This window comes from Strix uralensis, chromosome 6 (assembly GCF_047716275.1).
Source record: "Strix uralensis isolate ZFMK-TIS-50842 chromosome 6, bStrUra1, whole genome shotgun sequence".
NCBI lineage: Eukaryota > Metazoa > Chordata > Aves > Strigiformes > Strigidae > Strix > Strix uralensis.
Window position 1 is genome coordinate 19,895,422 of NC_133977.1, and position 25,866 is coordinate 19,921,287.

General features: G+C 39.9%; 2 protein-coding genes across 3 annotated transcripts; one reads left to right on the forward strand and one right to left on the reverse strand.

The window, feature by feature from the left end:
• Window positions 1–5,498: 5,498 nt before the first annotated feature.
• Window positions 5,499–19,060, reverse strand: RBM45 (RNA binding motif protein 45). 2 transcript variants are annotated; one of them, XM_074873102.1, is made up of 10 exons: window positions 18,463–19,060; window positions 16,747–16,869; window positions 16,496–16,622; window positions 14,921–15,031; window positions 14,399–14,578; window positions 13,345–13,474; window positions 12,389–12,482; window positions 11,896–12,059; window positions 10,310–10,506; window positions 5,499–5,820 (listed from the first exon to the last, which is right to left on the reverse strand). In XM_074873102.1, exons 1-9 carry the CDS (start codon window positions 18,829–18,831, stop codon window positions 10,314–10,316), a joined length of 1,491 nt encoding a protein of 496 aa, XP_074729203.1. In that variant the 5' UTR covers window positions 18,832–19,060; the 3' UTR covers window positions 5,499–5,820; window positions 10,310–10,313. The 2 variants fall into 2 exon arrangements, with proteins under 2 accessions (XP_074729203.1, XP_074729202.1); XM_074873101.1 differs by having other exon boundaries at window positions 11,896–12,062; window positions 18,463–19,059.
• Window positions 19,061–21,924: 2,864 nt separating this feature from the next.
• On the forward strand, window positions 21,925–23,602 carry LOC141944955 (cytochrome c, somatic-like). Its single transcript, XM_074872269.1, is given in 3 exon segments — window positions 21,925–22,066; window positions 22,069–22,089; window positions 23,457–23,602. Coding segments are annotated over 3 exon segments (309 nt in total).
• Window positions 23,603–25,866: the final 2,264 nt, after the last annotated feature.

Genomic DNA, 25,866 nt, shown 5'->3' on the forward strand with positions numbered 1-25,866 from the left:
CAGGGGGACTATGAAGTGAGTAGTTTTAATGAACCGGAGCTGTGTGCATAAATTGCATGCTATTTTCACCTTCGACAGTTTCCACTTACACATGATTATTCCTTCTTCTGTCTCTCACTTAGTGCTACAGTAATTGAAAGAGTGGAGGCGCCCGGCATTGCAGACATTAGATGATATCTCTGTAGCCAGAGCAGAAACAACATGACAGAGCACCCGGAGTCAGAAAATGGACTATTAACAGGAAGAGGAAGAATACAAAGGAAATCCAATTCCACTGCATTGCAAACCTGGGCTCTGCCCCCACGTGGGGTACTCTAGTAGTGGTTTGTACCACCTAAAGAAAAAGGTGTCAGGTAGGAGCCCCAAGACTCAGTGAGGGGAACCTATTGCAATCACCGACTCACAGGTCACATTCAGAATGCACAGCTCTGTTGAGAGCAGTCTTTTTTTCAGCTAATGCTCAGAATTGTCCTAATGTAGACATTCAGGCAACATAAGCAAATTAGTATCTTTCTCCAGTTACACAAACAAAAGGCTCCTCTGGTACCAGGTGGTTATGACTCAATAAATGGATAAAATCATTTATAATGGACACCATTTAGCATAATTTATGAAATCTGTATTACGTCATTTTCAAAAGGTACAAAAGCCCTGTTCAATGCCAACAGAAACTATAGCTGATGAACACAGCTGAAATCCAAGTCACTTACAGATAAACATTCTAAATTCTACTTACCAACATTAAAGCACTAACACTGCAAAACAACACACAAAAAGCCTATACAGTTTTGGTCAATTCACTAACCACCAGCAAAAAGAATATAAGTGACACAGTTTTTTCCAGTACAGGAACCTAATGCTCATCCTCACAGCAGGCAGTTTTTTCTTACCAATGAAATGACCTAGAAAAGCAACATGCCACTTATCAGTAGTGCTACATAACAATTTAAACAGGGAGAGATGAATATTATATTCAATCAAAAATGCTGGGGGACTTAAAAATAGCAAAATGTATTTACACAAACTGGTATTTAGCTGGAGAAGACTAGTACATCAATGCTTTCAGGAAATATACTGAACTAAGAGCATGTAATGATTTTGCTTTTAAGGATCTTTTAAGAAACGTTACAGGAACACTACAAATTATTCCACGTGAGTTACCTAATAGACTGATTTAACAATGCCTGAAAAGGAAAAATGAAAAATACAGTCTGCTCGCAGAGTTGCTTCTTAGGGTATCTCGAAACCTCAGTACTGAAAACGGAGAAATTTCTCTCCTCTGAGTACCAGCCCAATTCTCTTCCTCACTGAACTGTCCCGATCCAATGTCGGGGGAGGTTTTGATATGATCCCAAGAGCGAGATTAAGACACAAACGAGGTCAAATGCCATATACCCAAAACAGGTTTTTATTATTAAAAAAAAAGTGAAGAGGGGTAGCGATAGGACAGAATGGAAGGAAAAGACAGAAATAAAGCAAGGATGCGGGATAGGGCTGCAAGAATAGTCACCACCATGGATCCAGTGGCATCCCGTTGGTCCTCAGTCTTCAGTTCTTCGGTGGTGGGTGCACATGGATCTGGTTTCGATGGTGGATGCACACCGAGCAGTTTTCCGTTGCCTTTTTAAGTTCATCGTATCCACTGATTAGCATATCTGCCCACCTTCAGGTTTTTTTTCTCTGGTCCCACAGGTTTTGTTGCATCCGGCTTCTGGGCAGAAACATTTGCTTCTTACCAGTTCATTAGCAAGGCATGCATGGTGTCTGGCCTACACAACAGAGCCACAAATGGCTAGACAATGGAGCCAGCTCAGTACACTTCTGAGGCATATCTAAGGAGTTCGACAATGCAACCACAAAGAAGTGGGGGAGTGCATCCTTCAATAGACTCCCGCTTCCCTTGGTGACATCCCCCAGACCAATTCACAGGCTGCAGCAGCTTGTCTTGGAGGTTTGCACAGCCACAAGCAAGCTTTGAGACAGTCATATGACATTTCAGTCTCTCACATGAACAAGCAGGCAAGTGAGCTCTGCAGCCTGAAGCAGGACTACATACAGAGCACTGATCTTCCACACCCAGGGGAGGGCAGTGGCCCACTACCGACATGCAGTAATAGAAACAGGATTGAGAACAATTAGAGAACAGCACTGTTCTCCCTACTTTGTAACATTACTTCAAGATATAAAGGGGTGTCTTTTAATCCTCTGTATGTGTTGAATGTTCCCATGTGTAGCTGTTAGAACCATTCTAACAGATGATTCTTCTTTTCCATCTTGGATGACCAAGCTCGGACACCAGTTACTTCATTTTTGAGTGTTTGTTTACATTGCTGGGGATGTTTACATCACCTAAACACACAAGCATCCACATTAGACTGGGGATCTTGACATAGGAGAGACTGATCAAACAGGTTGATTCAAACATGTATATGAGAAGTTTTTCTTTTATCAAGTGACTATGCAGAAATTCTCAGCATTTCACCTCGCACCTAAATAACACAACCATTTTTACCCTATACTTTAAAGCACTCTCTTGAGTAAAGACAAATAAAGACGGTAAAGATCTGCACCTACACTGAAAAGATGCTCGTGGTGGCACAGTACCTCACTCCTCGTAGGCTGTGTTTTAGCTTACTCCTAACATGCAGGTACACCACACGATGAACAAGTTCAGCAGCACATGTCAGACCAGCTATACAAGCACGGTGTCTCTGTCATGTCTGCACAGTAGGACTGATGTTTTCTAAAAATACTGGACTCACAGCACAAGTACACTGTACAGTTAAGGCTGCAAAGGTGCTGCTTGATGGTTCTGGAGTTTTGGATTCATGACAACCTGGTCAAAATCATTTCCCCAGAACAAATACAGGAAAGCCCCAAATTCTACTCAAAATTTATGGTGAGGACAAGGGAAACAAAAAGCAAAACAACAACAAACAAACAGGACTTTTCCAGAGGAATCCCAGAGAAATGGCAACCCCCCTCACAATCAATCTCTGGGCAGGAGTCAGAGACAGGATCCAATTCTCCAGGCTCAACCATAAACCTGTTTTGTTCACTATGTAATTTCTAACACCTACAACAAAATAAGCAGGAATTTTACAGCCTGCTTTAACCATGCAGCCCTGATTCAATTTCATTCTTTGTGCTGAATGAAACAACTGCTCTTGGGAAAAAAGCTGCTGGTGAGTCATCAAGGACTGCATCGTAAGGCATACTAGGGGAACAGAGAGAGGAAAAAGGGTTTCTTAGGCAACCTTTATTCTGCAACTTCCTCACATCGGAGCATTTGAATTCTAATATTCTTTTAACATAAGAAAAAAATAGTGCTTTGTGGTTTTTCAAATACACAGTTTGTCATTTTAAATTTAAACTTCTGAAACAATTGCAATGACAGTGCTTATTCTCATATACTCTAATACAAATATACTTTTACTGGTAATTCTTTTTATAAAGAGCAGGAAATAAAAAAAATAGTTGAACATGGCTGTATCTTGTATTAGACACCAATTTACTAAATACTTTAAAATATTTGCTGCATAAGAAACATTATGTACGCTGCATGTAAATATTATTCTAATTGCATTAATTTGATAGTAGGTGAAGGCACATTACCCTAGATGGCTAATCCAGGTTTGTATCCTAGCAGTATTTTGAGAGAGCTGACTATAAAGCATTGAATGGTAAAGTTGTAAGTTTTGAGTAAGCGTATCTTCTGGTTAAAAAAATTCTATTAGACTCTCCACTCCCTCCCCTTCCTGCCTCCCTCCCCTCCCGGCCTCCCTCCCCTCCCCACCCCCACCAACCCCAACCAGGGGGTTGTTTTAATGGGTATGTGCCTTTTGCTGTTGGAAAACAATAGAAAAAAACTGAAGAGTTTCACCTGCAGCTTTCAGTTACTTACAACTGGAGGTATTTCCCCATACCTTCTCACTTCCTCCTTCTCTTTGAAAAAACAAACAAAACAACAAAAGGCAGCCATCTGTTGTAGATAAAAACATAGATTAAATTAATAAAGACACAAGAGAAAACCACTAATTATAAGGTGCTGTGCTTCTGCACATTCACTATTGAGACTCAGGGGCTTGGAACACCAGAAAGAAGGCTCCAAGAAAGGTTTCCTGGTAAGAAGTTAGCATTCTTCAAAAGAATAAGGGACTGGAGGAGCAGAAGGTGAAGATCATGGAAGCCAGGCATGACCCTGGAGCTCAGTGGGCTGCATAGAAACAAATGCCAAAGGCTGCCCAAACACTGACCAGTGGGGTCCGAGACTGGTGGCTGAGCAGCTGCACTGCACAAATGCAACTTTCGGCCCAACCCTCCTGACAGCAGTGATCTCCCTGCTGGGAAGGGAAGCAGAGGCTAAGTGAACCTAACACTGCTGGCAGGGACTAGAGAAAAGCAGGTGAGTGCATGAAATTATAAGGTTGGGTAAAAGCTCAAATCTTATTGGTTCTTAAGTAAACCCCACTATCCAGATCTATCTACTATGGGCTGTCATTCGCCCTGTTTCCCTTGTGACCCAATCTCCCTTATCAATGTAAAGAACTCTCCCATCACATTAGAATTGCGTACACTGGGTGTGTCTGCTCTAAAACCCAGTTCACTATCCCCTGCCTGGTAACTACAGAAGAGCGAGCTGCATTCTCAGCCCTTCCCTCCTGTGAGCTAGGGATTTCTTGGAAGGAAATCTTTCTGAAGGTGCTCGGAGTCAGAGGAAGTTATAGGATGCTCCACTGTCTCTCCCCACGCCGATGATCAAGGGACCAAGATGGGACACGCTGGCATCCGAGAACATGCTTCTTCTCTAGGATGCATACAACTGAAATTTATCAGTTTTATCTGTATAAATTATTTTAATAACCAGGATATTTTCAATTTAATAAATAGTATTTGGGAATACACAGAAAAGTATTTGGCATTTGAAATTATCTGTGCAAATACTTATTCTAACAATCTTCATATATTCTTCATCAATGCTGAAATCCTCTTCATCCTGCTGAAACACTGAATTGTCCAATTCTTTCTTAAGCAACATATGCACTGAAAGCTTCTTAAGAAAACCCCACAACTGAAAAACAAAAGACAAAAAAAACCCCCACCAAGCCCTCAAAACAAAAGCACACCCCTAGACTCCATACTTTCCCCACAGTTATAATCAAAGACCTCCAGATATGAAAGGATAAATGTAAGCAGCTCTGGCAGTCTGACCCACAGTCAAATGTCCTTTCCACTAAGCAGCATACAAAGAATAATGAATACTTTTGGCCCAAATCAACAAAATACTTAAGAATATACTTGAATCATTTTCTTGATTACAGCTGTTTTCTTAAATCTAGTTTAATACTGTCAGGTTTACTTGCAGTTTTCAAAACAGTTATTTCATTTTGTTTGAATTTACTGCTGTAGTTCAGTTTTCAATGCAATTTGGATCATAAAAGATGTCTTCTATTTTAACAGTTATGATCTGAATCATTATCAATTAACCAGTCAAGCCACAAAATGCTGACTTCCTTTATTTCCCCCATCATTGTAATTTCCACCTTAGAGGAGGAATTCAGTTAAACACAAGAGAGATATTTCTGTAATACAAGATTATAGACTACTACAAGAACAACCACCAATTTACAATTTGTAATGCCTAGATAATTTTCAAAACTGCATGTCTGCATTTTCAAAACCAGAAAGTACCATATATAGAGAGAAGATCAACTAAGTAACAATCAAAAAAAAAAAGCTGTCACTGTCGACAGGAACCATGTCTAGTCACGTTTTCAGTCAGTCAGTCAGCTAGCTGAGGGTCATGTCATTATTTAGTTTCTGCAGAAAAAACACAAGTACAAAAATAGTATCAAAAAGCAACATATCTATTTTTATTTTAAAATATATACATTATAAAACAATCTTTACAACACCACATAAATAAGGCTTTTAATATATTTTATATATGCTTCTCTAGCTTTTAAAGAAGTACCTCTTTTTCTGAGCAGTGTGTGAAAGGCAGCAATTTTTCTGCACTATACTGTTGATACAAAATATAGTTAATGTTTTTTTTTAATTCTGGACTATATTTCAATTATGATACAGTTACTTTTTTAAAACATTTTTGCACAGAAGTAAATCTTTATAAATATACATGTTAAATGCCAAAATTTTAATAAAGTTTTCACTAAAAAAAAATGAAAGGAAATAAAATCAGTGATGCAGGATTTACAGGACACAGATAATAAAAGACAACAATAACCGAGTATTTCGTCACAGAATAAATGTTTCTCAACTTAGTAACTAAATAGTTCTTAAATAACAACACAACACATTTTTCAGAAGGGGAAAAATGCAATGAATCCATTTGCTGTGGGTTAAAGCCAATCAGCAATGATTATTAAGAGCCACAGAATCCAGCCCTAGATATCCATATTTTGGATTTCTAATACGGTACTAGTTAGAAGATCTGCTTTCTAAGGGCTACTTGAAAGCTTTGTGAAAAATACTGTTTGTTTGTGGGGCGTGGGGTTTTTTTTCACAGAATCATCTATGTTGGAAAGGACCTTGAAGATCATCTAGTCCAACCATTAACCTAACACTGACAGTTCCCAACTACACCATATCCCTCAGCACTATGTCGACCCTACTCTTAAACACCTCCAGGGGTGGGGACTCCACCACCTCCCTGGGCAGCCCATTCCAACGTCTAACAACCCGTTCTGTAAAGAAATGCTTCCTAATATCCAGTCTAAACCTTCCCTGGAGCAACTTGAGGCCATTCCCTCTTGTCCTATCACTTGTTACTTCATTAAAGAGACTCATCCCCAGTTCTCTGCAACCCCCATTCAGGTAGTTGTAGAGGGCAATGAGGTCTCCCCTCATTTGTGGGAGGGTGGGGAGTGGTATTTAAATAGAACGAGGTTGAAATTAAGAGATCAGATTTCCACAATACATTCTTCTGAAAGTTACCAAATTCTCTTCCTCTTCTATTTTTGAGTGATATAATTTATACAGCAGGCATCAGACAACTGCAGTGAGGTTCTCATGAAATACTCCAAGCAATGCAAAAACCCGAGCAGAAAGCAGAAGCTGGTCAACACCAAGAACATTAAGATAGCTTCCGGTTTTAGCAACTGCCTAGAAGTAGGCACTGCAGTTGTCTTCTCAAGCCTACACTGATGCAAAGCAAGATAGTTTGAAGTGATTATTTCAGCCATTAATACTCACTTGGCATAAAACAGAAAGCCTCACCCCAAAAAAACCCCTTACATTAGAACTTAAAGTAGTTAAGAGAGAACTTTATTGGTCTGTATTTCTGTAATTTCTCTACTTTTAACTACTCATATAAACAATTGAATTTTCATTGACTTGTAGGAGAGCCAGAGCCTGCAAAATTCAGATGGATTACTTTAGAATATTAATATACATGTATTCAAATCCTCCTGATAAACAAAGGTTGTTGTAAGAGAGTAGATTGTTCTTATGATCAGAAGTTTACATTGCAAGAGCATTATCAGTAGCATACCATTACCAGAAAACGTTTAAGAAACAGTTTTGTAAATTAGACTAAAAAAAGATTATTTACATAACAAAAATATTATTGGGGGAAAAAAACTTCCAAAAGTCAGATAAAAACTGCATTGAAATAATATTTTATTTAAATTGGTCAATTGAATTAAATATATTTTCATATAGATTCTATTGAATTAATATATCTTATCACAGATTTTAAATCAGAGAACCTTGTATAGAGAGTACTATTGCAGGAATCCAGTCCCCTTGCTAGAGATAAAAGGCAAGCAATACAGCAGGTCTTTAGAAAGGATTTTATTTTAAGAGGCAATGATTTCTTTAAGTGAAAACTCATAGAAGTTTTAGCTAAGGAGATTATTTCCTCCAGCTAAAATTCAAAAAGAACAAAAGTTAATATTCTCACATCTTAGAAAAAAAAGTACTATTGCAGAGTCAGATAATTCCATCCCCTTTCACATGCACCATTTAAAACTTTACTTGAAAGCAGAATATAAGCCTCTAAACTACTGCAAAATTTGTCAGTTGGTCACACAGTGGTGAGCCCGATTTAAATGAGCAAGCCCTTTTAGAAAGGAGCACAGATGGAATCTTCTTTTTATGTACCATTTTGTTTGAATTTGAGAAACTGGCTTTGCCTGTTTATCCTAAGCTAAGACAGCCTGCTAAGAGACTCTGAATCAGGAACCTGATGTACAGGATGTAACAAGATGTAACACAGAAAATTCAGAAAGCTCTTCTACCTGTGTTATCACACAGGCACAGCAGACAAAAGGCTAACCAAAGGGAAAATATTCAGCAGTCACTTGCACCAGAACTACAAGTAATCTGTCCAAGACAGATTTAGGGTGCCCATCTTTTTTCAAAGAATAAAGAGTACTAGTTTTAGTTTGTTCATTTACAGGAGTGCAAAAACCTAGGAAAAGACAAAGAGCTTTGCTGTAAACTTGCATGTGTAAAAGGGTTTTCTTCAAATATAACCTTATTTCTCCAGTTTTCTAATTAGGTAAAATGGCACAACAGCAAATGTGTATGTCTTACCCTTACCTTGTAAGGGAGTTGAGGTTTCTAAATAGTCAATAATAGGTATATATTAGAATTTTTGAACTTAATTAGAAATATAAAGTAAGTTTTAGCCTTTTGAAAATACCATTTGGTGACCAACTTCACCTTTTTTCAGCAGGAGACCTTAAAGAATCTTCTCAAAAATCACACTGGAAAAATGTGTGCTTGTGTATGTGTACACACATGTGCATGTTGTGTGTGAATAAAATCAGTTCTAGATTGACAATCAGAAGAAGAGAACCTCCCTGCCTTCTGACTGTTATCTTTCTTAAAAAACAAAGAAAAAGTAAGGATAAATCATCTTTCTAATTTTGGATGCATACAGTATCTACACTTTAGTCAAGGCAAAGCTGGTATTACATTATACTTTACATCACAGTTTCTCCTGTAGTGACCAAGAGGCTGGCCTTTTATTATTGGAGGCCACAATAAAAACAAACAAAACCTTTGTACAAAGATAAGAGCATGGGTACAAGTTACTTAAAAATGCATTCGTCAGAGCTGCTTGTAAAAAAAAAGTTTCAAATGAGTTTTAGCTACAATTCAACGCAGAAAAAGAAAGCTAGAAATCCATTTTTTTAAAAAGCAAGTTGTGTACAAAGACTAAGGCCACCTTAGTAACTGCTGCTTATCAGAACAACATGAAAGTCCTTAGGAAAAAAAGGAGGGAGAGAACACTGTGGGCAAAACCTTTCCGGTCTTTGCAACTCCTGGGTCACAAAGAGTACCTACACAAAGAAAGATACAGAGAGAGAAGCTTAGAAGTAAAATATTTATGTGAAGAGAGTCAGGATTTCATGTGTTGTTTTCTTAACGAGTTAAAGCAAAACTGCATGTCCCCTATAAAGATAATACAGCTACTGAACTTATTTGGAAGCTACAATAATATTTGGCAGTTATTTTGTAGAAAACAGGGTTTAGCCTTTCCTCTGCCAACTCTAATCCTTTTTTGGTAATAATTCTAATGTTAAAAAAAAATTTAAATTCTATCATTTGAATCAAACCAATATGTTAAAAGAACAAGTGAATTTTGGTCCCTGAAGTCTGTAAAACCTCTCTAGGAGCTCAGCCAGCTTTCACAGGCCATAAGCATCAACTAATAAATTCACTAACTAATTATCTTAAACATACACCACAGCAGGCTCTGCAATATTCTCTTCACTGTCACACATTCCAGCTACACCTGATTTCTGAGAATCCAGATGACCCAAATATCCCAAACAGTCAGTGTCACCTGACAACCTTCCCTGTCCTTCCCATGTCCTTTTTTTATTTATCCCTTCCCTCCTCTGCCCTTCAAGGGCTGAACTCTGCATCTTTATCCAACACCATTGTGAGGGCATGTGTTTTTAATGAAAGAAAGACACGCACAAGCTGATCTCAGTTCCATTGTTTATTTTCACATACTCTTTTCAATGTTAACTGATATTCTTATGTACATAAAGTGAATATTTCTATGAACATCCAGACTGGTTCATATTTGTTCAAAAATTATAAAAATAGATTTTTATGAAAATAAAGTGTATGTGTGCATATATAAACATACACACCCATATATACATATATGTAAACACACACGTATCACAAATTTCAAGTTGTTAGCTAAAACTAGATTTAAAATTTATCATTATACGTTGATGTCTAACTTCAAAATAGTTTGCCTATCACTATTTCAAGTAGTTGAACTTCAGTTTAAGTAACAGCTCAGTTTAAGTAACTGGGTACTCACCCGATCAGTAAGTTCTCTGACGTTTGTTAGATTCTTCCGTAGGCGAGTCTGCCAACCTTACTTTAAGCCTGACACCATTCACAATCTTGCCATGTAACGCAGTTATGGCATCACTGGCACTTGCTCTGTCTGCAAATTTTGCATAGCCCACGTTTTTTCCAGCCACAAGGTAAACTTTTATCAAGTGTCCAAAACGACTGGGGGGAAAAAGAAAAGAAGAAAACAAAGATGATTTACAGGTTTTGCTGCAAGATAGATACCTGTTATCCAAACTGAAGTATGTATGATTTGGTAGCTGCAAAAACTATATTCTCATATGTATGCTATATTTTCTTGTGCTGCCTCTTCCAAACTTCCACTTTTCATATTCTCTTCTCTAGAATTCCAGCCAATTTCAGAAATAAAACCAACAGTTCATAGGCAATGTTTTCTATGGAATATTACAGTAGAACCACAAGCACCAGTGATTGATCTCTTATTTAAAAGAACATGTAAAGCTAATCAATACCATAGTCCCCGAACACTAAACAGCACTCCAAAAAAACCCAGAAAACCAAAAGAACAAAAAACCCCAAGCAAACCAAAAAGAACACACATGAACCAGCAGATAATTTAGAGGCTAAACTTTCATCTCACTTAAATGAACTTGCTTGGTTGTGATTCATCTTTGAAAAAGTCTCACTGAAGTGACTCAGAAAGCAATCACTAAAGTTTTAGGAAAAGACCCAGATTTCCAAGTCCTCAGGAGATTCTTAGACAGTTCCTTAAAAAGGATTTTAAAAAAATAAAGTCTTCTGGCTTTATACTGAAGTTATACAAGTGTCAAGACTAGGGTGCATAGCCTTTTTTCTTTCAGTATATCAAATAGGTATCATTTTCAATTCCACACAAGTGTATACTGTTTCTTTTCTTCTCATGGTGCTTTGAAAATGTTTTGGCTTTCCAAAGATGTATTGCAAATGCCAGCTATTAGAAAAGCGAAATGTCTTTTTCTTCAAGAGAATACTAAAAATAAATAATATAAAATACCCGAGAACAGCTGAACTACAGATTTATTTTAAAGATGGCAAAAACTGTCTCCCAAGTCTTTGCTCCTCATAGGGAGGTAGTGTGAAAGGATGGTTGAAATAGTATCAGTAAGATGCAAACGATAAAAATGTCTCAGGATATATCAGAAAAAACACTCCCTATACTTGCTCCCCTAAGTTACTGTGGAAGTTTATCAAAAGACTTAAATTCCTTACAGATGTACAACAAAATGCCAAATAAATTAGGCCATAAGAACCAGAAGTACTACATTTTTTGGTTAAAAAAATGTTAAGAGACTAGACATTTTACTTCAGATTACATTAATCAATAATAAAGCTGCTGTACTGATGACATTGCATCTATGCTTCAAGGTGAATTCCATTACATAATTGTTTCAAAAAGCAACTGTCACCTATTGATCACTTGTTACTTATTGATCATTGTGCCCTGTCTTTTCTGGGAAGAGTTTTCATGATGACAATCTTCATTTTCAACATTTATTTTAAATATTTCATGGTTATTTTTTCGGTTAGAGAACACTTATTCGTATGTCTTACCAGAACACATCCTCCAATACATTTACAGGTAAAGGGTGGGGATGAAAAAGTATGAAAAGCCTTTCCTTCACAGAAGTGTCAGGTGGAACCTTTTTTTTGTGTGGTGGAAGTATGGCATCTGTTTGGGGTTGAAGTAACTGTGAGCCAGAAGTTCCTCCAAATGCCTGCTGAAACAGGGGGAAAAAAGGCAAGTATAAATTAACTGATGAAGGGGGAAGTCATTACACCTTATTTGCAATTTTTGTTCCATCACAGGACTCAAGTTCTCATCTTATTTCTTTACTTTGGTTATTTCATTAAATTGGACAATAAATCCAAGTAAGATCAACAACTTTATAGGGAATAAAAAAGTACAAACCAACCAGAGGTACATCTTAAAAACGTAGCATCTAGAACAGTTACAGAGAAAGGGAGCAGTGTTCTTTATTGACATATCTGAAGTTTCTTACAACAATTCAGAAGAATATTAACAGCATCCATTATATTAACTTACAGAAGGTGTCCTATACTGTTGAACTGCACTGTTATTCCGCAACACTGATGACACATGTGCTGTTACCAGCTGTGTTGCCATTTTTCTGATGAGGCTGAAAGCAGAAGTGAGAATAAACTCTTTTAGAAGAAAGAGCTAAGTTACATTAATCTTAAATACAGCAAGAGAAGAGTCTTAATGCACATCTAAAAATATCTCTGGAAATCTGTAAACTCATGTAGATAACAAAAATCAAGTCAGGCTTTCATAACACTCTAGACATGATCTGACAGTATGCACACTAGCTGCAACTCACTGAAAACACTCATACATTTCTACATACAGACATACAAAACTCTGCTTTTTTTAATACTCTAGGGGAAATGAACTAGATTCATTTAGGATGAAACCAAGCCAAAATATTCACTGCAGGAGCGCACCTAAGCTGCTCCAACTCGTAACAGGCATTCAAATCACAGGAACAGATTAGAGATAGTCAAAGTAAAACTTGACGATCGCCATACAGTGGGGATATTGCATCCTCAGCATCCAACGGTTTTACTCTATATATGTGCTTCACAAGGCTACTATCTGCAGAACTGCAAACACAATCAAGAGATCAAGGAGATAAATCTGGTTTTAAATCATAAACCTCATCAAAAACACTGCTACATATTAACAGAGGCATTTACAAAGGTTCTTGCCAAAGATTTTCCAATGTATTTTAAGAATATGTATTTTAAGCTTTTCTTTATCAGAGACTAATAAGTTTCAAAAGGCTTATTCTAAACTATTTTAAAAAAAAAAACAACCGAAACACCTACATTTCAGAAAATACTATCAGAAAATACAAGTATGAAGGAAGATCACAGTGACATTGCTGTTACTTATGTTAAAAATGTACTTATTTATTTATTTAAAAATTTGCTCTCCAGAACACAACTTACAACTTTCTATCTCTATGTATGGCTACTTACTCTGAGCTATCACTCCCATCTTCTAGGAAAATGACAGTTAATCGATTTCCAGGAGGATACTCAAAACCATGTAATTTATACTTGGCATATATAGCTGATGCAGCAGTACTGTACTGAATCACAGCATATCCTACAAATACAGTGCACAGTTTCAGTACGATATGGGTAAGTCCTAAGAACAAGCTACACTCATATAAAGCAATATGATTAAACTGCACATTAGTCATGGATGATACAAAATTCTTAAAGTCTTTTTACCACACATTACATTACTTAATAGCAACATCAAGCAGTATTTGTGAAGAAAACTTCGGCGGAATTAGCTAGTGACAGATCAGCTATATTTATGCTAAGTTGAAAAGCTGCTAATAAAGCAACACAAGTAAAAACATGTCTTCTTCCCTAACCCTGAATTAGAAACAACAAACATACATAGTTTCATTTAAGAATGCAATTATCCCATCAACCCTGAATCTCAAGTATTGTTAAGTTATATTTTCACTCTCTGACTCATTTCCATTTCAAGCTTCTTGGAGAAGAGACCTCTTCCACATTTTTCTCAGCAACAGCAAAACAAGACTGAAATCAAAACAATCCTTCCAACACAAAACATGATTTGTTTTGGAATGATTTAATGCAGTTCACTCATGTCAGCTTCTACACACACACACTTATTTCAAGATGAAAATTCAAAAGATCTGTTTGGGGAACATTTAACCTATATATCTAATAATTTTTGAAACTTTTTCTCCATTTATTCTGCCCAAAACTATTAACTTAATTTGACCAAATCCCACTTCTCATGGTTTTGATTCTGTCCTTCTTGAGATTCTGTTATCTGAAAATAAAGGTGTTTAACTATCTGTAAACAGGGGTTTAAACAAAACTGAATTTTTGGGTTTATGCATCAGTGAGAGCATCAACCATTGATACATAAAACATTAATTCTTTTCAACATACCATATTTTGCAATACAAATGAATTGTAGTACAAATAAAAGGCATTCCCTTCAGACAAAGGAAAAAAAAAAAAATGTTTCTGCACTTTTACTTACCACTATTGGTATGAGGATCTCTTTGAACATCACAATATTCCAGTCCTGGAACTATATCAAAGAGGGCAAACAGCTGCTCTTGGATAAAGGGAAGCCGTGATACCACTGACAGACGTTTGGAGACTGACTCTTGAATTCTGCTCTCATTTTTTTCAAAACTACAAAACTCTGGCTGCCCACCTCAAGAATCAACATAAAAATAATTTGAGTCATCACGCTAGCATGACTTCATTTCATACCTATTTTTCATTCAACTTTTAGAAGTAATCTAAGTCAATTATATACTAAGGGTAACGTGTTTATTTCATCAGTGCAGGTCACAAAATAATCGGCCAACTAGAGTAAAAGCAAGACAAAAACATAGAAACAAAATGCCTCGCTCACTTCTAACTCCAACATTCAATCTACTACTTAGTTGTTGACCTAAGCCTCCGTTAGCTTCCCTTCTTCCAAACTGCATTCTTACTTTGTGACCATGCTCAAGACTACAAATCATTTTTAGTATAAAAAGCTGTGACTTACAAAATGGAAGTGTATTTCCTCTTGGTTCTTGCTTCATGTTATTGCTATAATAATCATGTTCAAAAGACTCAGATGACTTATTTTTAGGTTCAGCCAAAATGGCCCTGTAGCCTGAAAGAAACAGCCACACATGTAGCAACAACTCAACACATCTAAATTATCTGATCAGATCTGCATTCTCCAAGTACTGTATTTAGAAATTCAGAAAATCCAGTAAGTGCTGGCTTTGGGAAAATAACTAATCTGTAACTCTTGCAGTCTGCCATAATAATTGGGTGAAAGTTATCAACTTACACAGAGAACTACTCCTAGTCACAAGTTAAGCACAACAGAGCCTATTTGCTGTAACTGAGCACTGGCACAGGCTGTTCAGAGGGGTCATGGTGTCTCCATCCTTGGACATATTCAAAAGCCATCTGGACATGGTCCTGGGCAACCATGGTGCCCAGGTGACCATGCTTGAGCAGAGGGGTTGGGCAACATGACCTCCAGAGGTCCCTTCCGACTTCAACCATTCTGTGATACTTGGCAGGATTCAGAGATGCTCCACAGGCAATCACCTGAACTTCCACACTATAACAGCAGTTTATGTATGTTTTGCATTGATCTAGACTTTGCTTTTATGAAAGAAATAGATATTACTCTCAAGCTATCCAACAAATCCCATTTTAACCTCACAGCAAAAAGGAAATAAAATGTAACTGCTAAGTAATCTCAGACTCATATTCCTATGCAAGAATTGTCACAAATACAATTTTTATAGAACTATTTATGACAGATATGATGTAGAACCGCCACATACATTACTGGAGAAAAAAAAGAAAAAAACACCACACAAGAACAACAAAAAAACAATCACACCCACACACCAAGTTGTTTTGTATTTGCAATTAAGTGAACATTGAACAGGGGGTTGGATTAGAAGGCTGCTGTTAGGTTTCCCCTGAAGCCTTTCTTCTCCTGGATGAGCAAGCCCAGTTCCCTCCGTCTCTCCTCATAAGTCATGTGCTTCAGCCCCTGACGACCTTGGTGGCCCTTCCACCAGACTCACTCAAGTTCTTTAATACCTCTTTGGTACTACAGCGTAAGTGACAAATGGTTGGTCATAAAGCATACAAAGTCTTTCATTCTGTAACAGGTTAATCATGACATTAAATGAAAACAAAACAAACCACCAAACTTCAATTAGGATTAATTTGTTCTTAAATAAGTGTAATCACAACAGCAGCCCTATGGATTATCAAATATATTTTTGATTAAAAATGAATATTCCCAGGGATAGATTAAAAAGAGGTTTTCCTGTGTATGAAGCCTACATTACAGGCCAATAACAACGCACAAAAGAAAACTCTGTATCCATTTCCAAACTCTTTTCACTGATCTTACTTGCAATTTGGTCCTGCAAGAATGAAGTCAGGTGACTGTTCTCAGTGAATGTTAATAATACTATTTTTTTATTTGCAGTGGAACTTTATCTTATCATAAATAATTTACCTACAACTAAAAATTAAAGGAACATTAACGACAATACACACTTATCGTGAAACACTTGAAAGAATGCAGTCAGATTCTTACTTCGATCACACTCTTCAATTGCTCGGGCAGCTTGCGATGGTTTTAAATACCTCACATAGCCCAAACCTTTACTTTCTCCAGTAGTCTTGTTTTTAATAATGCTGCAATATTCAATGTCTCCATACATCTAGAACAATTAAAAAGCGTATTAATTTACAATAGTTGAAAATGCATTAAAGTTCCATGCATTAAGCCCTTCTGACAAGACAAAGGCAATTTAAAATAATAATTAACAAATAGCAAATCAGTACCTTAAACTTCTCACGCAGATCTTCCTCTGTATAGGACTTTGGTATCATAACAAAGATTCGTGTAAGCTCTTCATCTTCAACATCTCGGTGGCTTCCAGAAGCTCTTGACTGTGCAATAAATACCTAATGAAATAATTACATAGACAGTAATTACTGGATAGAACAGGTCTTAACCACATATCAACAAGCAAGAAAAATAGTTTGTTTTAACAAGCTTTTGTATTTGTCTTTCACATAAGCTAGCTTTCCTAACATGGAAAAAAAGAACGTCACAGATGCATCTAAGATCAGAGATAAGACCTCCAAATATAATACACCCCAAATGGTTTCCCAAACAGGACAGAAGCCAGCAGAAGTTCTCACTGGGGATAATGAAGAATGGTCAGGAATATCGAAGCCTGATTCAGCAGCACTGCCAATGCCACAGGTCACACATGAGACAGGAAAAAAACCGCATTACCTCAACGGGCCTAGTATAGCAGTAGTAACAAAAAAATAAGCAAGCAAACAAATATAAAAGCCTAGCAGCTTATTAAAACCTTGCTACTGCAGTTCACTGCTCAGCTGGGCTGAAGCCTGCAGGTCTAGTGCTCTGTGAACGTTCATAACTTCTCACATCTATAACTGTTAAAGACCTTTCTAATTCCTGAAACAAACTTCATCTGAGAAGTGCACCCCAGAAGACAACCAGGGAAAAAAAAAAAAAACCAACACAAACAATCCACAAACAAGCAAAAAAACCCAAACCAAGGAAATTTAAAAAATACAAACAATCTTCAAAGTAAGCCTTTTATGCAAAAGCAGCAACTGATTTCACAGAGCTCTTAAAATTATTTTTCTAATGGTCATGCAGGAGAGTAAGGAATACAACTCTGATCTTTCAGCTTCCAATGTCAAGTTCTTCAGAAAATATCTTACTGACTCAATTGCATTTTCAAAGGAAACACGTGGAACCTTCTTTCACTGTTTAAGGTCATTCATATCTTCTTAGTACTCAGGGAATACAAAAACAATTCAAGAGGCTGAGAGCTGCCAGCCCGTTCCATAGATAAAGCATCATTATTTTGGAAAAACTGTACCCAAGCTACGAAACCCATATGAAATATACTTTCAAAGTCAGGTCTATTTATTCACATCGATCCTGCTTACAACACTTGCACTGTTTTAGAATATTTCACAGACTCCCTCAAGGTTACCAAAAAAAAACCCCATCAAACCCAAACCACAACAAGACCCAAAACAAACAAACCAACCAACCTAGTTTCCAGGTCCTGCATTTTCCCCGGGCCTGTTGCAGCTTATGCCACGGGTGGGAACTTCAGGCAAGGATGGGACCCGCTGCATCTCCCCGCGAAGAGCCCGCCAGCCCCGCCGCCGCAGCCGCCCCGGAAGGCCGAGAGCGCCAGCGCGGCGGGAAGGCCCCGGGGAGCGGGAGCGGGCCCCGCGCGGCCGGCGGCGGCTCGCTGCCAGTCCGCCAGGGCAGCTCCGGGCGGGCCTCCGCCGCCCCCCGCCCCGCCGAGGGGCTTCCCCTCGCCCCGCGTAGGCCAGCGCCACGTTCAAGCGGCAAGCTCGGGGCGCAGCGGCCGCGGCCTGCCGCCCTCCGCGGCCGCCATGCTGGAAGAGAGCGGGGGAACCCCCCGCCGGGCCCCGCTCGCTCGCCCCCCGCCCGGCCCGGCTCGCCGGCAGGAAGGGGCCGGCGCGGCCCGGCGGCGGTACCTTGATGGGCTTGGTGTCGGGGACCAGGCTGCGGCCGTGCATCTCCTCCATGGCCCGGCAGGCCTGCGAGCTGCGGGCGAACTTGATGAAGGCGATGCCGCGGGACTCGTTGGTGCGCTTGTCCCGCAGCAGCCAGATGTTCTGGATGTCCCCGAAGGGGGCGAAGCGCTCGCGGATCACCGCCTCCCCGGTGTCCTTGCCCAGCACCACGAAGACGCGGCTGTTGGGCGGCTCGTCCAGGCACTCGGCCGAGAGGCGGAAGCCGCTACCCTCCTCCATGGCGGGCTCCCGGGCCGCTGGCGACCGCTGGCTTTTCTCGGGGGCCGGCGGGGAACGGCCACAGTGCCCTTTCCGCCGGGGAGACAGCATGTCCTTCCCCCCCCGCCCCGGCCGCGCCCCTCCCGCCTCTCCGCGCCCAGTCAGGGCCGCGGCCTTGCCTGCGGCGGGCGGGGCTCCCCGGCCGCCCCACGCCGGGCTTCAGCGCCGGCTGCGGAGCGTCGCCGTGGGCCGGCCTGCGCGGCGCACCCCGCTCCCCGGGGAGGGAGTACCCCGTGCGGCGGGAGCGTCGCCGGGCCTGCCCGGGGCACCGGCGTGGCTCCCCCGTGGGAGACAGCACCTGCTCCCCGGGCGCGGCGGCGGCGGGCGGGTGGGAAGGGCTAAGCAGAAACGAATCGAGGAGAGGCGCTCCCGGGCTCCCCGCTCCGGACGGGAGGAGCCTCCGGAGGGCAGCGGGGCCAAGCCCCGGCTCAGGCAGGGCCACCTGCAGCCGGCTGCCCCGGGCCGAGTCCCGGCGGCTTTTGAATGTCTCCAGGGAGGGAGACTCCACCACCTCTCTGGGTAACCCGCGCAGCGCTCAGTCACCCTCGCTGGAAAAAAAGTGTTTCCTGATGTTCGGAGGGAACCTCCTGTCTTTCAGTTTGTGCCCATCGTCACTGGTCCTGTCACTGGGCACCACTGAGAAGAGTCTGGATCCGTTTTCTTCATTCCATCCCTTTATCTATTTATACGCACTGATGGGATCCCCCTGAGCCTTCTCTTCTCTGCTAAAGAGTCCCAAGTCTCTCAGCCTTTCCTCATACGAGAGATGCTCCAGCCCCTTAGTCCTTTGTGGCCCTTTGCTGGACTCTCTCCATTATGTCTGTGTCTCTCTCATACTGGGGAGCCCAGAGGTGGACATGGTACTCCAGGTGTGGCCTCACCAGTCCTGAGTAGAGGGGAGGTGTCATCATTGTCTTGCTGGTGACATTTCTCCTAATGTAGCCCAGGATACCAGTAGCCGCCTTTGCAACAATGGCACTTTTCTGGCTCACATTCACCTTGGTGTCTATCATGATGCCCAAGTCCTTTTCTGCAAAGCTGCTTTCAGGCAGTCACCCCCCCAGCATGTACTGGTGCGTGGGGTTGTTCTTACCCAAGTGAAGGATGCTGCACCTTCCCCTGTCCCTTTTTAAACTTCTTGATGCTCCTGTCAGACCATTCTCCAGCCTCTCTAGTCCGTGGCAACATGGCCGTTTGGTGTATTGACCACTCCTCCCAGTTTTGTACCCTGTGTCAATATTTCCCTAACATACTCACTTTTGCTGCAATAATTTATTCTTAAAGGGCCTCCTTCAGCCAGAGACTCACTATATTACATGGTGACCCACCTCCTTTGAAACAGCACTGGTGTCATAGAGCTCCTCCATGAAGAAACCATTTTCAAGGCCTTTGCTGATACAGGCAACAGTTGGGCTTAACGTGCATCTTGTGAACTCTGAGAACACAGAGACCCAGGGAACTTGATATATTTAATGGGAAACAAACACAAAAAATACCCAGGAAAAATAACTATCTGTAGGAAAATAAGCACACAGCAGTGACGGGTGGCTCGCTGGGCCTAGGAGGGGTGGCTGGTGCCCGGGTGTCACCAGGGAGCAGCAGGATTGCCTTCTGTTTTGCTGATTAAGGATACCAATTAAACTCAGACACCAGAGTGAAAAGAGTAGGTGTATTTTACTGGTGATAACTAAATAATGTAACAGAGTAATACAGAAAACATGCAGTAAGAAAAGGCAGAATAATGCACCTAAAGCAACAAATAGGAAAATACAGGGTAATGCATCAAATCATTACTACATGAGAGAGAGAGTAGTGATTAAGAAAGATACATCACCACTTGCATATGTTACCATCATCCAGATCCACAGACGCTGGGGAGCCCCCGTTACAGTGAGGATTTGGAGAGCCTGTCCCGGCAAGTGGGAAGTCCTACGTGATGCATCCATCTGTAGGTGAGGCAGCCAAAGTCGCTGCAAGTGGGTCCAGCCTTATATACTAGAGATCGGCAAGCCAGAATAACTGACAGCTTTGTTTTGAGCAGAAAATTTCTGGTTTCATTCTCCTGTTGGATTCCACCCAAAACCTGGCCAGGGCTCAGGGGGGGGAACCAAGGGAGTTTCCAACAAGGCCAAATACTTGGGTTCTCAGCCTTGAACAAGGCTGAGAAAGGAAAGTTGGATACATTCTCTCAGCCTTTTGTCCTCACTACTGATTATGTTCTGTCTAAACTGCATCTTTCACTGGGGAGTTTACATATTTTGTTAGTGACTACATGCTAAGTTAGCAGCTTCGGCTCAGGGCCTGTTGTTCAGGCTTCAGTATTTCAACGCTTTAGCACTTTTTACATGAGCATAAGTGGGTTGCTATAGCTTAGTACAATACCTACAAGCACAATGGTTATCAGTTATAAAATATACAGTATTCATCTATAGGTCAACTCTGGCTTGGGCCTGTTGTCCAAGCCTTAGCACTTCACCTTCCGCACCCTCCAAGGGCCAAAAGGTGCTCAACTGTCCTTCGTTCCCTGGCAGACATGGGCCCAAGGGCAGCCCGGCCTCCCTGTCTGGCCGTTGCCACTGGAAATCTGCCTCACCATGAACGTGTCCCGACAGGCACCGGAGGAGGGTTGAATTCTACAGTTCTGGAGAAATTCTAAGTAGCACTGCGACCCACAGGGAAATCCTGAGTTGCTTCTGTGTTTTAGATCAGCCTTCTAGACAAAAGTACGTTGACCACTGAAGTAGCTCTAGAAGAGCAATCATGAAACTTAAAGCTCCCTTAACCTCCAAAGATAAGAATAACAAAATTTGTAATTCTGCATCTCTCAGAGATGCAACAAAAATAAACCATGGTGCTTTTTCCAAATTGTAAATTGGATAACTTAACAAAATTTAATTCATGACCATCAGCAACCAGATCATGTTAAGAAATTGTGCAGCTTAACAGAGTCTTACCCAAACTTACCTTTACAATTAAGTCTGGGACAAATTTTCATTACTTTGAGACACATTATCTTTTATTACCGTGCAAGACAGAAATATTTTATGAAATTGTAGAAGGAGATTATAAATGTGACCAATGGTGAACTTCTCTGTAATATTGTTCAAATTTCCTTTTTTTAAAAGATTTTTTACATAGATCAAAATGGGTGATGTTGAAAAAGGCAAGAAGATCTTTATTCAGAAATGTTTGCAGTGCCACACAGTTGAAAAAGCTGGAAAGCACAAGACAGGACCAAATCTTTGGGGTTTATTTGGCTGCAGAACAGGACAAGCTGCAGGATTTTCTTAGATGCAAACAAGAACAAAGGTAAAACTAACTGGTGACATGGATGAGGTGTAGTGTTGGAGGGGACATCTATGAAAAAAAGTCTTTTTCTTTAGAGGTACAGTAGAAAGACTTAGTCACAAGGAGTTACTCTCACAACTGTTTACTTTGCATACTGCGGATGAATCTGAACTATAGTTTCAGAAACAACAATCCTCGATCCCTATATTAAAAAGTTTTATCAATATTCAGCACACCAGGTCAGAAGATATATAGCTTTCCCAAAACTTTGTAGTATCAATAGGCAGATTTTAATTTGTTTCCTAAAGGTGCTTCTAGATTTTGTTTGCTGGTCACTACCCTCTACTGGCATCGTGATGCGCTGCAGTTGTTTTGCTCAGAACACTTAACTGAATACCATCACCTGCTAGTAAGCTATGACTTGTCTTGTGTTTTTCATGCAGACAGGCCTGAAAAGCAGTGGAACATCTGAAAATGGAAAGTAATTCTGTGTTTCACTGGTTTTATTTATATTATTTGAATATAAATTATATTATTTGAATCAAGCTATTAATTACAAATACAGTTCTGGTTTTTTTCTGGCTACTAAGATGCTTTAGAATTGGCTGACTTTTTTACTTTTCTGTGATTTCTAGGGAATGTTCTGTGACATTCACTGTATACTGGGAATTCCTTCATACAAAACATCATCAGCATATATTAACTATTTTTTCTCATTAAAAATTTAGTGAGCAAATCATACTGATGTTAGTACAAGTTTTTAAAAGAAAACCAACAAAGTGATATCTAAATCCACCTTAGACAATGGGAAGAGTCAACTCTGGACAGAAGAGAAACTTGAAGATGTCATTATAGGTATTTCAGTAGTCTTCAGTACAACGGTAGGCTTCTGTTGACAGAGACAGGTTTTAGCAGGGTTGGAAGGAAACACTAATGGTTTTTCGACTTCTGTCAAGAGATTCCAGGAACTGGCCATTAACAACCCTTTTTCTAATGCCCTCCAGTGGAGCACAGCCATGATGAATTTCATGTCAATCTGTAGATGCTCATTGTCAACAACTATATGAAATTAAAGTCAGATCTTCTGGATACTGGAATTACAAAGACACTTACACAGTTTAAAAGTAGTAAGTAATTGTATGTGAAATGCTGAAAAGAACTGAAACTCTCCATGATGCAAAAAGGGTTTATATTTGACTTATTAAAGTGACACAAAGACAATGTATACCTTGTGAATTTTATATTATGTATCACTTCTGCTCACATTCCTCTTGGATTCTAGGCACATTATGTTCAGGACATCACACCTTTGATTTGAGACCATTGATATTTTCATAAATACATGACATTGGGCCACCTTGTATTTTACTATGTTTTCTGTTTTTCAGGAGTTGTCTGGAGTGAGAATACACTGATGGAGTATTTGGAAAACCCTAAGAAATACATTTCTGGTACAAAAATGATTTTTGCTGGAATTAAAAAGCAGAATGAAAGAGCTGATCTTATTGCATACTTGAAAAAAGCAACTTCATGAAACATTGCTGTAGCAGTTGTAATGTCAGTGAAAAATGTTTTGACTTTTGACTAGCTCCTATGTCAACTTTTAGTATTTTGATGTTAGTCACTAGGGACTGGCCTTAGCAAAATCAAATAAGGATATGTTTTAAGATGCTATGACCTAATAAATAACATTGGGAGGTGAGCATTATTTATATTGTGTTATACATTTCATAGACCTTTGTGGAGAGTACTACAGAAATACTGTTCCTCTCCATAAGGAGATCCAAGATCCCAGTTCTGCAACTAGCTGTTCAAACACCCACTGAAACTATTATTCAGTTGTGACTATGTAAATAAGAAAGTGCCTGTAAGTATTGGGACTGACAACTAAATGAAGGTTTTCTTTTGGAAAAAAAATCCTTGTCATTATCAATGGTAAAGGAAAGTCCCATATGCAGTAGATAACAAAATATAGTCTTACATTAAAAGAACTCTATATAAGGATGAGGGAAGTGGAATATCAGGAACATCCGATATTTTCAGGGGAAAGTAACCTTTTAGTAGTGATGTTGACCTAAAAGAATCTTGAGATACCTGAACACCCATGACCTTTAAGGTTTAAAAATATAACCCCGCTCATCCTATTGTTAGTGTTCCTTTGTGTATTAAAAAACCATAATCAACTACCAGTCATTTTTCAGAGCTGTGGATCTTTTTTCTCCATTTGAGGCTAATACATTAAGGTATCCTTATCCTCTCCCATTAGAATGAATAAAGGGTAACTAGCTTGAGCAAATGATAATAATAGATATTTTCACCAACAGTAGAGGATTGATGAAGGTGATTACAACCCTCCTAAACCCTCCTCATGAATCTCTACCACTTAAATTGTGATTTACAATTTAATTCTCTGTTTACAGAGATGTAATAGGTTAGAACATACTTCACTCAAGAAAGGTTTCCTTATGGCATCGCAGAAAGGAGCATTAGTACAAAACTAATTTGCCTCAGCGCCTATTCCCAGGTACTCATTTTATCGGTATTGTTCCAATGCTTACCCACCAGGGGCTTTAACTGATTGTCTTACAGTGCTCCATAGAGCTGAACTGCTGTTTTTAAGTAAGGGAATAAGCAAGAATTGGGTAAAAAGTTCTGTGACATAACTGGACGAGTACCTGCTTTTTTTTCTTTTGTGCCGTAGCTGTAAGATACTTCCTCCTTTCAGTTTAATAGTCGGGACCCGTTCTGTTGACTGTTTAGACAACTAAAGCATCTGCCTGAATGACAAAAATTTTCTCGAGTGCTTTTCTCAATTGCATTTTGGAGAGCGCTGTGCCACTGCCTTCCTGAATAAAAAAACATACTCCACCTGAGAAATGCACTGACATTTCTCCTTGTGATTCTTTTAGGGCATCTCTGTATGTCTGTGCCCAAGACCAGGTGAGACTGGCTAAAGCCTGCCTTGCTCTCCGAGTTGGCACTGTGCATCCACACTGACATAAGGTGCATCATACATAAAATGCATCAGATATAAGCTGCCCGTACCTCACTGCAGCATACCTCTAGAATTATGAAGGCAGCACAATCCCATGGCATCGACAAAATCCACTTGCCTTTTTGGCCCTCCCATGAAAGGCCGCAACTAATCTATCTCAGGCCCACAGATGAAGCTGCAGCCCAGAGTACAGTGCACTTGCTTTACTCACGCTGCAAGCAGAGGTGTGCCAGAACACAGACAGACCTAAGCTTTCTCCGAAAATCCACGGATGCACGCTGGGCCAGGCTCCTGAAGCAGTTTTACTGTGACAGCGTGTCGAAAGCCTGTGCAAGTTACAGAACAGAAAACCCCTGTGATCATCTTTGTCACATTTTATCTTTAAAAGAGAGGATTATAGCTTATACAGAGATTTGGGGTTGCAGAGTTCTTTACAATTAAGGTGTTACAGTCAATTGTTCACTGTGTAGTTTATGCAATGGAGACAACTGCATTTTTAATTCCTTCAGTCTTGACTCTCTCATTTGCGAGATTGTCGATATGCAGACTTTTACTATAATCAAATCCCATGCATAAAACCCCAGCAAATAAAGATGCCACAAGACTGAAGAAATGGTAAGGGAAGACCTTGTTTATACCTAGGCTTATGGAAACACTACATTGCTTTAAATGTTTACATACAGAACTGCTACACAGTAACCATTTTGTAGTAAACACTGGTGTGAGTGCTCAGACCAAACCTTACTATAGTGAGATGGCAAAAATTATTTACATACAACTATTTCACTTGTATGCAGATGCCC